This window comes from Psittacula echo, assembly GCF_963264785.1.
Source record: "Psittacula echo genome assembly, chromosome: 1".
Lineage (NCBI taxonomy): Eukaryota > Metazoa > Chordata > Aves > Psittaciformes > Psittacidae > Psittacula > Psittacula echo.
Window position 1 is genome coordinate 46,099,478 of NC_137735.1, and position 15,590 is coordinate 46,115,067.

General features: G+C 39.4%; 1 protein-coding gene across 1 annotated transcript in view; it reads right to left on the reverse strand.

Annotated features, from left to right (window-relative positions):
• Positions 1 to 6,426: 6,426 nt before the first annotated feature.
• GLRB (glycine receptor beta) overlaps positions 6,427 to 15,590 on the reverse strand; it is a gene marked incomplete at both ends in the record, with an annotated part of 44,626 nt that continues 35,462 nt past the window's right edge. Inside the window, one exon of the mRNA XM_080623551.1 lies at positions 6,427 to 6,723. Within this exon, the coding sequence (XP_080479677.1) occupies positions 6,427 to 6,723 (297 nt within the window). The remainder of the gene's footprint in view (positions 6,724 to 15,590) is intronic.

The following is a 15,590-nucleotide window of genomic DNA, read 5'->3' on the forward strand; positions in this document are numbered from 1 at the left end:
TCAAACACATGATCTTTGCTCTGACTGTACGAAGATGAAAGGTAGGACAGCTGAAGTGTATTGCTAAGGAAATAACTCAGTCTTAATAGAAAGAGTGCTTTGCAGAATGGAAAAGCTAAACAGTGCTATTGATTATCATGATGTACGCTACAGTGAAAGAAGGTGGAAGCTGCCTACACACAGCTTTTCCTCTCAGCAGCAGTCACAGTTTCAGCAAAGATTTTTCTTGCAATTTATGGTGCTAGAGAAGGATTCCTCTGAGTTGAAAGGTTTTTCAAGGCAGCAATGGTACAACAACTTGACCTGCTATACTCAGCAGGGTTTCTTGGGCCCCAAAACCTCTTGAGTTTGCTTCATAAAGCGAAAAATCACTTCCACAGTGGATATTCTTAGACAGAAACAACATATACAGATATATATGAAAAACCCCGCACTATCCACTGTCACAGCCTGAAGAACTCATCAGGTGGTGTTATAGTTGAAGCCCAGCTGCCAACTAAGTACCACACAGCTGCTCTTTCACCACCACCTCCCTGTAATGGGATGGTGGAGGGGAATCAGCAAAAAGGTAAAACCCATGGGTTGAGATAAGAACAGTTTAATAATTAATCAATATAATACTAATATTACTAACAATGGTAATAACAAAAAGGGAAATAACAGAGAGACAAAACTAAAAAATAACAAAGGTCAGTAATGCAAAGGACAGTTGCTTACCACCAGCTGACCAATGCCCAGCTCATCCACGAGCAGCAATTGGTCCCTTCAAGCCAGATCTCCAGTTTATATACTGGGCATGACTCCCTCGCTGTTTGGAGAGAGTCAGTCAATGCTGTGCTCCAGAATGCTCATAGGCACTGCTGTGCTGAGAAACACCCTGTTGAAAAGCAATCAGTGCCCCTCAAAATGAGGGTTGACCTCCATGGACAACCTGAAAGCCAAATAAGACTTCTAAAGTCTTAGTCTCATTAGCCTCACTAGTTTCTTTAGTGTCATTATTAATTTCAAAGCTTATGATCTAACATCTACGATTAGAGGCAGGGACTTTAAACAGGATGGCTCTTTAAATGTGCAAAAGGGACAGCTTATGACCTAGACTCAAAAGGAAACCACATTCATGCTCAGGTGCGCCACTCCAACTCAATCTTTTACATGCAGATTGCTTAGGGAAAATGAGTTTCATTTTTGGCCCTACTGTGTGGTGCACACTCTTGTCAGTACATGGAACTAAATATGTCACAACTCCTGTATGTCATCAAGATTCAAGGAGAGAATGTTTTACAGTGGCATCTTCCACATCACCAGTGGGAAGAAATAATTCCGTTCTAGCACAGGGTGCGTCATACAGCACACGCCTACATTTTATAGGCATGGGATGATGAACACCCACAGGAGCTAACTATAAACCAACTGTATGAGCATAATAGCTTTGTGGGGGTTAGCATCATGGTCTATTTCTGCATTTCCAACTGCAGCAGGTAGGCTTCCCAGCCGGAGCTTGCTGTTACCATGGCTACATTGCCAGCCATCCCCAATCTAGATAGTTTGAAGCTAATTTGGCTAAGCCTGCATTAGCCTCAGACATTTTAGTGGCTGCAGTGTGGACATATTCATAGCAATATGAAGGACTTTCAGAAAGATTGCAAAATAGCCATGTAATCTGTGTTTTAAATGCCTACTATTGCCACTGATGGAATGAGAACAGGTGCTGGGAGGTAGAGGGGTGAGCAACTTTCCTGAGTAAGGCAAAACATGAGGGAGTGCTGCAAGCAGCACAGATTGTTTCAGATCAATTTGATAGAACAGTAGAGATAAAACCACAACAATGAGAATTTTATGTCTTTAAAACTGCATACTGCTTTCTGTATAGTCCATTGTTTATTTAAGTCTAGAGCTTCATATGAAAAGAACTAATTTCTGTATGTCTGGCACCACAGATAAGCTTAATTTTCCTTTTTTCAATTAATGATTTGTAGTTATAAAGAAAGGTAACATCATTATACAGAGCAGTTAAATTGTTAGACAATTAAGTTAAATTGTAGACACAAACAAAACTATTATTCAGTCTCTATCTGAATTTCTTTTTCTTTCCACGTTATCTTCTCTGATCCTGGAATTAGTACAGTGAAGCATCAAGTAACAGTGTCCTATCATTCCCTTGCCTGCTACACACCACATTTGTACTCATTTCAGCACTACGCTATCTCTGTAGCCTGAAAAATCACTTGACATTGCATATATATTCAGGTTGCATTCCCTTGAAAATAAATAATTTATTGTTACCCACTCTATAAATATCCTCTGCACCAGCCATCCAGTAACCATAACGGTAAGCTGCTTTAATTGAAGAAGAGAGCAATGGTCTCAACTGTATTATAATGTCTTTTAACAGATTACCTTAACAGCTCTGACAGACTGCTTAAGTAAGTTATTGTCTCTCTTCAGAGTGAAATATTTTCAAATTAAGATTACTTGTAAGTGCATTTCCTTCAAAATGATTATGCAGCCAGATCAATCTCTGTGGTCATGCTCATTGAAACTACTCCAAAAGGCAGTGTTACGACTTTGTCTTTAATGGGAAATAGGGCACTGAAGATGCTCTCCCTTTATCCACACATTTCCTGTTACCAAGTCCAAATTAATTGGAAGGCTTTGAAGAATGAAAGCTGCTTGGCAATGTTTCTAGGTGGTCCATTTTCTGTACACTGCACTTACAGGAATAAATTCCCTTCCTCACTCGAAAGACAGAATGCTCACACACACCTTCTCAGCTAGAATTACTGTGAGACTGAAAAAAAGAGGAGGTACCAAAACCCACTACAGAGCTGCTCCCACAACCAGGTGTCAAACATGAAGCGAACCAGCATGAGAAAGTTAACATGTGGATTTCTCCACACAGTACATTTCACACATCCTAACAGGCAGTTAAATCATAGCAGCTGATACACTTTTCAAGTCACATCCATACTTATTGTGTAGCTTAAATCTGCGGATGCACTGAAGAAATGAATTAATTAAACTCCATGGAAATTCCCGATGCAGTGTCTGAACATGTTTTAAAAGTTTGAAATACAAAGATATCTAAATGCCCATAACGCCATGAAAGAAAGGGAAGAACTGTTTGGATACTATCCCTCAGTCTTTAAGAGCCAAGGAAATACTGGGGATTATATTAAAGGTAAAACAGAAATTCGTAACTCTCATACCAGTGAACAGAAGAACTTAAAGTAAATGTCAGCTGAAACACAGATGGTCTCTCCCTCAGAAACAGATTTTGCTGCCATGCAGTTTGTTCAGACATCATGACTAGTTAATCTAGTTACTAATGTGTTCTTCATGAGCCTCACCTTTGCTACTACTTGAACGTCTTAATTTCTACGATTTTAAATTCATACTGCATGGCAAATTTCTACAGTTGCCCAGTGACTTTATGTCCATTGATTTTTAATTTATTAATATTATTTTTCTTTGTATTATCACTATCAAGTAACATCCTATACTGCTTGTACAGTTTTACATTTGCACCTCATTGTCAACAGGCAGAATTTTACAACTAGAGGGTGCTGGAGGACCATAATGTGGTATGGTATGCAAAACTCTCAATGACCTTTAGTGGAGAGAAGAAAAATAAAATAAATCAATTATTACTGCTCAGTAGGACAAGCTAATATATTCTGAGGTAATACAAATGCTGCAATATTATCTAGTGTAAGTGAAAAGAAAATTAATACTTTACAGCTGATACTGTTCTATTTTAAATTTTGCTTCAAATTTGCTGTTAAACTTTGCTTCTGTCCTTAGGTTTTGTGCTGTAATGAACGAAAAGCCTTTATCTTAACCAGACACATTCCTTTTGCTTCCTTTTGTGTGAGTTGGAAAGCAATTACAGCGTATTATTGATTAAATGTTTTATGATAAAACACAAAAGCCATCAAGTAAGCAGGAAAGCAAGAAGGAACAAAGATTAATTTAACAATAAAATCTATAATTGAGATTATACAGATAGAATGTGAACATTAATTACAGATAAACCATTTAATAAGAGTTCTAACAAGAAAATTATCTTCCAAAATTCATATAGTTTCCAGCACAGGGTAATTATTTCCTTGCCTTCCAGTACCGTAAGAAAAAATACAAGTATGAGAATAAATAATGTCTATAAATATAGCACTCTGATTGTATGTATAAAATTTACCCCTCCCTTTCTTCATCTCCTTGACTTAGCGTTATTGCTTCTTACAGTCTCTTACAAGTCATCTTCAACAGACAGAAACATTGAAACTTTGAACTAAACCCTAAAGATATCACTCCTCCCCGTCTCGTGCAACATGGCTCAGTAACATCTGAGATTTCCCTTCTATTTCCTCGAATCAGAAAGAAGCCCAAAGAACAAATTGCGGCCACCTTGTAAAGTGACTCCCTGAAGTCTCCATGAGAAAGTGCCCAGGAGGCTGTTGGAAAGCACGTGACCATATTTCCAAGAGCAAATGTCTTCAACCCAAACAAGAACCATTGCAACCAGGCTGTTGATCACAAAGGACAGGAGTTAGAAAAAAACCCCTGGGCACATGCAGATCCTCCAGATGCCCAGTGAAGCAAGCATGGTGTGCTTCCCTCTTTTGATAGTTTCACTTCTGACCTTCTGGTTGTGCAGGCTCACCATTTGCAGACAGCATTCAGGTGGTGGGCAATATCCAAGTGATCCAACAGTCCACTTGTGCCCTGTATTGGCTCAACACATCTTAGATGAGCCAGAAATGCAGCACAAGTGGGATTGTGTCTATATAAAACACAATCCCACTATGTAACGGATTGTGCTATAGAAGGCTTCACACATTTCGTTCAATCCTTTCCTAGCCTATGAGGAGCCAATAATTCATATTTCCTATTATGGAATGCTGTCTTATTTTCAGATTTTAACTAACTGTGGTGCCTCAGCTTAACAAGTGGAGACGTATTTTCCTATGGCACGCTTTCAAGGGTTGAGGCCCCGTCCCAGTGCTTTCCCAAGGAACACACACTGCTCGGATGCCCACATACAAGTAACTATCTTTTGGCTGCATTTTCACCTCATGACTTTCCCTTACAAAGGCATGTACCCTGGCACCCACAGAAGATCCCAGGTCCTGCCTTACACACCCCGAGGAGATCAAGTTTAGGTAGTCTCCACATCATAGGGTTTCCTCTGGAAAATGGAGAGCAGCCTCCTGTCAGGATTGTTTCATGCATAGGACCATATCATCCAAAAAGTAGCAGCCAAATCAATAAGTTGGTGAGGGCAACCACTAATTAACACATAGATACAGGGGCTCATAATATATTTGAGTCTCAGACCCTTAGACATCTGGACACATCTTCACTTCTGCTGGCTAGGTGTTAGCTTTGGTCATCTGTGCTACAACAGGCAAACAAAAAACGTATAAATAATGGTAAAAATGGGATTTAATCTTGACAACAACTGGTTTGTTTAAACTGAAAACTTTCAAGGGGATAAACAAAACAAATCAAGTAAGATGTATACAACACAACAATATAAAAATGGTGACATATATTGCAGGCTTGCCAGGCCCCACAGAAGATGAGCTAGAGGCCAGAGTAATGTAGAAAAGGATAACATAACCTGATGCTGAACTGCATGTTGTGATGTTTGTCCAGAACATCTAATACATTTAGTCTAGAAAGTAGCCTGCTTGGTTTTAACATATTGTGTCTAGTTTGTGCCTAAGGAAACATCAGTCAAGATTTGGCCCAATGTTTTATTGTCAGCATATCCTCACACACTTAAGTGTGCCTGCTTGATGGATACAATTGTCTTTTCCTTTTTACCCCTAAATGAGCTGATTTTACAAAATTAGTAATTCTCTGACCTTTATTTTTCCACATAGACAAGATTAGCTTATTCAATGCTGCTTTGACTTACAAAGCCTAAATAATATGAATTACATCTTGGCTTTTCCTTCAACAGTGCCTTCTAAAATTATACAAGAATAGGATGGTTTTTTTTGTTTCCCTCTGGAAGTCAGCAAAAAAGCTGTTAAATACTACATATACTAGAATACTGATTTTAGTAATACTCAACGTGCACATCAGTTTCATTGTCAGAAACACGTTAAATCTTTGTATGTTACTAATAACTGAAGAGCATTATTCAGCGTTATAATGTAGTATGCATTGTCCTTCATATATATTCCTAAAGCAGGATGTATGCTGTACATTTATATACAATGTTGGTCGGAGCACAGACATTGCAGTGTCATGCTTTCATTCAAATTTCAGATGCCATATGTTCAGTACAATCGCATGGCATCAAGATGCAACATATTGCTTTGAAAATGCAAATTATTTCACACAGTGGCCTTCATGACTGGGAAGGGGTAATGAAATGGGATATATTTTACACATATGAAAAAATAAATTAAAGATTTATCATAAATATATGGACCAGTATATGACATTGAAGAACAAGAAGCAAAAAGGGAACAGTGCTCTTGCATAAAGATCGATTCTCTTTGCTGCCGATGGAATGACAGGCTTGGGAGGAGGAGGCTTCTTGTTGTTCTTGGCTTGAGATTTCCCAAGCCCATTGTTGACTTCAATGGGCTTCCCATAACAGTCATAATTGGACAATTCAAAATCCCTTGGCAAGCTTCCAACGATGCTGAAATCATTGGATCTCAGATCAGATTTCGAAGTGCAAACTTTTTTGCATCTGGTCTCACCAACCTATGAAATAAAGAGTGGGGGAATCACGATCTACTCACCATATTTCATTAACAAACTTAATGCAGCTGCTAGAGAACATTGCAAACAAACATACAGGAAATTACTTGTTGATAGCGATACATTACATCAGCCTAATTTGCTGAATGGTTGCGTTATAAAGTACTTAAGGATGATCAGTCAATCATATAAACTAATCCAAACATTCATAATTGTGTAATTTTTCATGCACAAGGTGCCTCATGCTGTGCAACCTGCTATAGTTAAGATTCCTTCATTTTAAGATGAGAGAAAGGGAGAAAATACTTTTGTAGAGAGTATTCTTAGAAATAGACCCTGTGCTGTTGAACCTGCAGGACAGATACTATTCAACACTTACATTTTTGTGAAGCCTGGAAGCTATAGTAGGAATTAACTCTAAAGACCAGTGTTAGATGCAATAATTGAAGTCTGTTCTGATTGTACATAGTAGCCGGCTCAATATCCTCTATCTGATCCTAGGGTCACAACCTTGCATGACGAGAAGGCACTTTCTTTGGACTCACAGTCGCTGGTGCCTTTCTACAGATAGGTAACAAGAATGCAATGCCTTTCCCATCACTTCCCATGAGTACACTGGGGAATAGTGTTAACTGGGAATTCTAAATCCAACAACTTCATTACCTGTCTTTCAACAGCTCCATCAGTGCTTTTGGGGATCAAGTACCTCTGTGCTATGAGGTAACCACAGGTGAATCACTCTGTTTTATAGACCAGACAATCATACTGGCAGAGACAATGAACACTTAAAGAAAAAAAGTATTTGGTGCCTTTGCAACTGAAGTGTTTTGGGGAAAAATAAAGTTCCTATATTCCCTTCCTTGGATTTTGTAAAGTTTATATTTCAGGTACAACAAATCTATAGGAGGATAACACCCCCACAGTTTAGGGAGCTTGAAGAGATCTGGAGCGCAAGGCACTGTACTTTGTGACTTGGGTAAATCTCTCCCAAAGTTTCTTTTAAATTGGACTGTACAGTAAAGCAGGTCAAAAAAATAAGAGGGAAAGAAAAAAGAATACAGGTTACAAAACTTAATTGCATTATTAATAATAATGCTGTTTGTTCACATATAATAACCTGAGAGTTAGTTGGAAAAAATGCTGTTTCACAGTGAGGTTATACACATAGGCAACTGCCATTAGCGTAAGTTTTACTAGGGCTTTCTGAGCCACCTATCCACGGAAATTTGGTTCTTCCAAAAGCTGCCTGTCCCTCCTTCCCAGCAGCCTGTCTCTTCTCCACAATGCCTTCAGGCATCTTGCTCTCAGCTCTCTCCACCTTTGGCTTTTTGCATTCTTAGGCTGATAGTTCGGGCTATTTGCATCATCACGTTTTGTTACTAAAATAGTAATAGTGAAGTACAGTACCAGACTTACAGAGGAATTAAAAACATTCTGGAGAATATTATTAGCTTCTCTGTGACAACTGAGAAAGTATCTTGGATGAGAAGAACTGAGGCAGCCAAGAAGAGACCTAAACTTCAACTGAAGCTTTTACTGTCGCTGCTGACAATGCTGATTCTAGTGCAAGGTGGAAGAGAAGCATGGCACTATTCCCTCAGCAAAGACTGGATACACCTCCCCAGATTTGCCAGAGTTAAATTTCTCAGGAAAACAGTACATTTTGAAACCAATGCACTAAAACTGAGGTGCAGGTTACACAACAAAATCAAGATTACAGGTTATGAAAACTAAAAACAAGAGAGGTGTTCCATGTGAAATGTTCCATAGGTGAAACTACACATACAAAATCCCTGCAACTGTTTCCCAGTAATCAAAGTGCTGACAGCCTGGGACAGTGTTCAGTATTGGAACAGCAGTGGCAAACTGTCCAGTCAGGTGGTGACAGAGACATGTATGACCATGATTATGTGACCCTGGGTGACATGGGGGCTGTCAGTCAGCGATCCAAGAAGTTCATTTCAATTGGATCATATCCAATGATATGCGTAATGAAGACATAAAACAGAGCCTTGTGCAATGAAAGGATAAGTTGCAGGACATGTTAGCTGAAGAGTCCCAGAATGTTACATTTTTCCACGGTAAAAATGAGTAAGATTCAATATGGCCATTACAAGAACTAGAATCATGTATGAAATTATAAGCCTCCTTTTGGAGTTGCAAACTTGTAGTCCATTCCTCATACTGCCAGAGATGTATTTTAAAACTCAGTGACACTAATTGTAGTCTAAGCCATCTCATTTACAATACAGAATATTCCTGTTCCAACTGCAGTGTCTAGAGAGTGCTCCCCTGAAGGCAGATATAAGTCAGTTCTCATTCACTTTCAGGACAGAGAATGGAGGGAATGGCTTCTAGGTCACCTCTGCCTTATAAACAGAGGACTGTTCACAGCATGTTCACACAGAGCTCTGCTTAGTTTAGTACTGATTTATCAGGGTGACACGATTTCCCTTGTAAGAGCAACCTGGCTCAAATTTTTCTTTAATAAGCATGTGTTACTTTAAAAGATAATCCCATTTCCCTAGGTTTACAAATCTAATGCGCCTCTATTATCTACATTCAGTTTCTGCCTACACGTATGGTTAAATTTCTATTCATACATCTTTTCAACTATTCAATTTTTCTGTTATTTTAATCTAAATTTGCTTCAGTTGACCTACAACTTTCCTGAAATAAAGATAATGCATATTAATATATATGCTTTTAATGATTTTAATAATATATATTAATATGCTTTTTATTCATCCTGTCTTGGTTTGTGCTAGAAGCGTAACAATATTCCTGACACTTACCAAGGGCTACAGGAACCGTTTTTGCGGAAAATGATACCAGAGGACTTTATTTTAGAGTACTATACCAAAGACTTGCATTGAAAGTAAAACTGTTAAATGTTTGATTTTATCTTGACACAGAACTTGGCCCTGGAAAATATTTGCTTTCATTTGCCTTATCCTGCCGCAGCATCACGACCCATGGGCCAGACCCAGCCCACAGGGTGCTTCTACTGGCGTTTCCCCTGCAGGGGATGAGGAGCAGCTGTTCGGGAAGGGAAGGCTGCTGCAATAGTGCAGCACACCCCCCATCCCTGATGGAACTGGGCAGCTGTTTCTTGTCCCTCTGGTGCAGAGGTGGGGGGGCAAAGAGGGCATGGAAAAGTGAGGTGGCTTTCGGGGCTTGGCCCAAAACACAGACCTAGTTCCTGTTTCTGCCAGGACCGGGCCACCTTGTCTAGGTTTATATGTTGTGCAGTGCACCTGCCTTTCGAAGAACAGTTCAAAATACCTACAAATGGCTTATAGAAGCCAGAAGGCCTCTGCGATGATCCCTTCTCACACCTTTTACAGCATCCAGGCTGACCGGTGCTCGCTGCCAAGATCAGCACCTGCCACTGCTGCTGCTGCAGAGCTGCAGTGTGATAAGAAGAGAAGGGTTGCTTATGCATGCAGACCGGCAGGGAGGGGGAACTAACTCCCCAGCACTGCCTCTGCTGCTTCTGGTGCTCCTTCTCACTCTCCACATTTACAGCCCAAACTAGTTACACTAGATTTTCCTTTAAAAACATCCAGGATAGAGAATTTTTTCCATGACCTTATTCCTCACAAACATATGTACCTTATTTCTAACCTGAATTTATTTGGCTTCAATTTCCAGTCACAAGGCATGACTATAGTTAGTCTGATTAACTGCTGGTACTTACAGATGGTAACAAATCTAACCTTGATTTTGCATAATTCAGATGATGTAACCAGGCCAACATACGAAGCCAAGTCAAATGTTCTTAAGAGTTTCTTACCTCCACATCATTACCGCTGTCAACCTAATTCATGATATTTTAAGAAATTCTATTCAGTTTGATTAAATCAATAAACACACAGATCAGCTTTAATTTCACTGACCCATTTGAATCTATTAGCTAACATGGGGCTGAATTGTGAATAATATCAGTGATAACACTTATGAATAATAATTATTAGTCAGCCCCCTGTTAGCTATGCAATATTTTCCACTGATTGATGTCAGGCTTATAATTATTCAAGTAATGCCACTTAGCCTTTAAAAGTACTGGCACAAAGTTAGCCTCTTGCTGTCTTCTGGAGCCCTCCCAATTTTAGAGGATTTATTAAAAAATCAACATCAACGTTTCACAGCACTCATGGACTAAGCTATTTAAAAAATCCTAGATGCAACTTAAGCTGAAATCTTGATTGTAAAATGTCTAACATTAATAGCTGCTGTTTAACATCCTCATTAGCTCCTGTCAATGAAAGCTATTTCATCATCTGATTGAATATATCTGGCTTTTCCCCAAACACAGAGCAGAATATTTGTTCAACACTTTTTGCCTTTTCTGCTAATTCTTGATACTTACAATATCTCTATCTAGTACCGGACCAATAGCCTTGTTACTGGTTTTTGTATTCTTGCTATACATGCAAAGTAACTGCCTATTGTTCTCAGTTATGCTAACTATATATCCCTTTTGTTACCTACACCTATTATCTACACCTGTTTTCTGGATTTTAACTTATATTAATTGCTATCAAAGAGAAATGCCTGAAGTTGAGTTAGTTTTCAGCCTTTGGGGAGTTTTTTTTCAATTGTGTTGGGTTTTTTTTTTTTTTGTTTTTAATTAGTATGGCTTCCCTTCTGGACTGTATCTGCTTTAGATGTTGTTAGATAGCATCAGCATCACCAGCATAATTCATATCTTTTTGTTTAAATTCTTCCACCCAAAATAGAAAAAATAGTTCTCAAATTGGTGAAATCTGTCCTTTCACAGCACCAAAAATACCAGGACTAGACTAAATTCGTTTTGTGCAAATAGAACAAAGATCCTTTTCAATGGACTGTTCATCCTGTGATCAAGCCCTCTTTATCCATCAGGATGAAGTGTAATATAAAATGCATCATTTTGAAATCAAGAATTTCTGAGAGCAGAAATGTATTGTCCATGCTTTCGAGCAAAGCTTCAAAGATGCGATAGCACTGGCAGCCTTTCATGCTCAGCATGCATCCTGCAGGCTGAAGTGCCTCCCTACTGTAATGCAGCATTCTCTGCCCTACACAGCGCGTTTTCTCTGCCATAAAATCACCTCGTCTCTTGCACCCAAACTCCTTTTGGCATGCAGATGTGCCACTAGTGCTGCCAGTTGTATGAGTCTTCCATACAAGATGAAGGAGGAGTTTTCTAACAAACTCTTGTCATTAATCTTTCTTGCACTTGTTTTGTGCTCTTCTCTTGCTCTTGCCGTAATGATAGATGTGGATCATCAATAAAGTAATGATTGTTTAGCATTAGTGTATATTGAGACTAAGCATGTTTTCTGGTGCAGCTCAGCAGGAATCTGCTATTACATACCAAATATTCCTTGCAAAGTACAGCACAAAAAATATTTGTACATAAAGTATATATATTGCTCAGGGTCTTTTTACAGTCATGTTCTGAATTATCTCCAGGGATGGATACGTGAGTTACTAGAGCAGAAAGCACCTACTCCGTACCTGAAATGCTGTCAGAAACTATTAAAATAGACTGCAGCCTGTGGTTTTGTATACAAAATAAAATATAAACTGGGGTTTTGATGGTTCTACAAGAAAAATATGAGTCTGGAGTGCCACTAGAGGAGAAAAGACAGTATGGGAAGACTAGGTCACCACAGATCACCACCAGTGGTCAGGTGTATTATAAATCAGTAGAGATGAACATAACTCACGTCACACTTCAGAGTCTAGACATGGCTCTGACAAGGTAAGGCAAGCAACAGAGCTACTTTTTTTTTTCCAAAAAAGAGCTATTACCACCACTTGCATGGCACTATTCATCATCTGCCATTCTTTTAGCAAATGTTCTCTCCAGTCAGCATCACATTATCTGTGGGGGACAGCTTCTATAAATGGGCTTGATGAAAATGTGACTTTTGAAATTGAGGGGTGCTGTTATAGTTAACAGTGCAATCTCCCCTTGTAATCACGCCACCGGTGAAAGCAAAAAGAAGCTGATTCATCTTCAAAACATTTCCCTTTTTGCTTGTTTTTCTCACTGTATGATGTTGCATTGCTAGGAAACACACGCAAACTCCTACTGAGGATTCCCAATAAAACCCCAGTGCCAGCAGTTACCACCAGGTTGCATAATTTTCTCCTCTGCTTGGAACAACATCTCCTCGCAGCCGCTATGAGCTAAGGGAGCCAAGCTGTATTTTCTCATGGCTTTTTGCCTGTAAATGTATAGCCATTGACGGTCCCAGAAAAATACATCAGAAGTGCTTACGTTGATTTTACTCTTCTTTCCTACAGATTCAGGGTGATCTTGCCAGATGGACCACTTGACTTTAATCAGACAGTCATATCGATAAAGCATCTGGGCTTAAAATGGCACTGACATTTTGAGGGGTTTTGTCGGAGGGTGCATGAGTCATAAAGCATGGATTCAGGGGGTTGGCGTATGCTGGCACTATGCAGCTTTTACATCACGGAGCTGTGCATCCATGGAAGCCTTTCTCCATCTTTGGATCACTGGCAAATTGTGAGCATTGTTTTCATCCTTCCATCTTCACTGTGGCTGTTGGTAGCTATCAGTCATCATCACTGACTCTACTGACATGGTGACAAAAATGCTTTCCACTGAAAACTTCCAGGTGGACCCTTACAGGTTCTGTTACAGGGGATCTCTTCTCCTTATCTTCAATTATGAATGCCATCACGCTTTTAATATTTAGAGTATACTGAAAAGTTTATCCCTTTACCCAATTTCTTGCCATAAAAAAGCAACAATAGCTGCTTGTACTTTTAAGTATGATGTGTTTTTGTTACGGCTTGTTTTCATTAATATCAAACATACCAGATGCCCTCTTTATCTTTCATAAATGGGGCAAGCACATGAAAACAAACTGCTCCATGAGGGCTGGTGCTAGGGATGCCTGACCGCTCCACTTGCTTCCCTATGCTATCTCTAATCCTTCCCACACCTGGACTTTTCCACCCCAGCAACCCCCATGTACCTTACACACTGGCCCCTTCTCCAAATCTCCTGGAGAGATATCACTGCTGCAATGCTGCATGGCTGCATGAGGCAGCAAGAATTCAACTTGCTTCTCAGGGAACACTGGCAAACTAGCCTGGCATTAGGATCAGGGTCATCTTAAAGTGAAATAAAGTAATGTACCTTTTTAAGCTCAATTCCCCTCTAATAACTTATAGGTAAGTATCAGCACCATTCATTTAATGTCTTATAATAAGCAAGTGCTTCATTTAAGCTGGAGAAACACTTATAAATGCAATTATTCATGCTCTGTTTTTTCTCACTCAGAGTTTTCTGCTTTCAGGTCTTTCCTGTTGGCTTTTCCATTGAGTCCCATCTGGTTTATACACTGTGTCAAGCCTAGTTATGGTGAAATTTACAGCTACACCCTCAGTAACTTTTGCCTTATCATCACCTCCTGTGTGGAAAGAGAACTTCCTCAAACATTTCTACAGGATGTACACTCATTGCAGGAATGCAGTTCTAAGTTGTGCTTTCCTCCTAAAGCTATACATTGGTTTGCCTAAGTATTTCCAGACATTTAGCACAGTATTTGTTTTCTCCTCACACACAATCCTACACAAGCCTGATGAGAAACAGCTCCTGAAGTTCTGGGACAGCACTCTGGCCTCTTTTTGTTTCGTATTCTTTACGCCTTTCAAAAGACAGGGTTTTTTCCATTATCTGTTTCTTTAATGTTTCCCTCCCCTGCATACTTGCCAATATGACATTCTCAACTTGATTGTTACTAGGTCTGTATGGAAACAATCCAAATTTTGTGGGCCAGGACTAGTTCTGGATTAGGAGTCAGAGCTACTGAAAGATTTAGATCTTTTCTGATTTAGGAGTTTAGTACAGGTTTCTCCAGGGCTGAGAACTTTGAAAGTACTCCTGCATGGTAGCTGGTTCAGAAAGAGGGTTTTCAGCTGGGCAGATTTATAGCATTCATATATCTAAAATATATATATATGAATATATATATATAGTTCTACCACATCCCAGTGTCAAACGATTCATCAGTCTGGGACTCTTTTATGTCTTAGCCTGACCTTCCCAGAAATTACCAGCCCAGGATGTCCTTCCTTGGGTAGGCTGTATTTCAAAGCAGGTGCCTGAATCCAAACTGAATCACTAGCTATGAGGGGAGGTGACCACTCAGCCAGCTTTTACAGCAATGAATACCTATTTCTAATATCTCGTTAAACAAATGTTTTGTAACTCTCTGTATGAATATCATCAGAAGCTACGCATGCCCATACAAATGACTCCATACAAATCCAACACAGGTTATCCTTGCACAGATTATAGACATTGGAATGCTAAAGGTCTCTGATTACAAATTGGGAAACCCTGAAATGTGCAGGTCAAACATGAGATGCTGGAGCTGACACTGCAAGATCTTGGAGGGGAGACACTGCAGGTTCTTGGAAGGCTGACTGAGGTCTGAATCCCCAAAACCTTCAGCCTACCACTAGATATCATTTATGGGGAACATTGCTTAATTTCTGTGGACAGTAACTCCCCTTCCTGTAAGTCTGAAAATGCACTGTACACCAAACGTGAATTCTTGAAAAAAAAAAGTATCAAAAGGATAGCATAGGCAATAAAAGCTATCATTTTATTCTCCTTAAGGCTATGACAACGACAAGCCCCTTAAAGGGTGTACACACTGAGGAGGGTCAGCAATTTAGCAATTTGGGTTTCTCCACACTACTGAAAAAGTGTAGCTTTTTGTTAATCGTGTTGTTGATCAAACTGAATGCTTACACTTGTTAATTACTTGAAATAGGAATAAACAGTCTTTATGATGCTCTTCTGGACTGTTGCAACTATTTTGTCCCAAAAA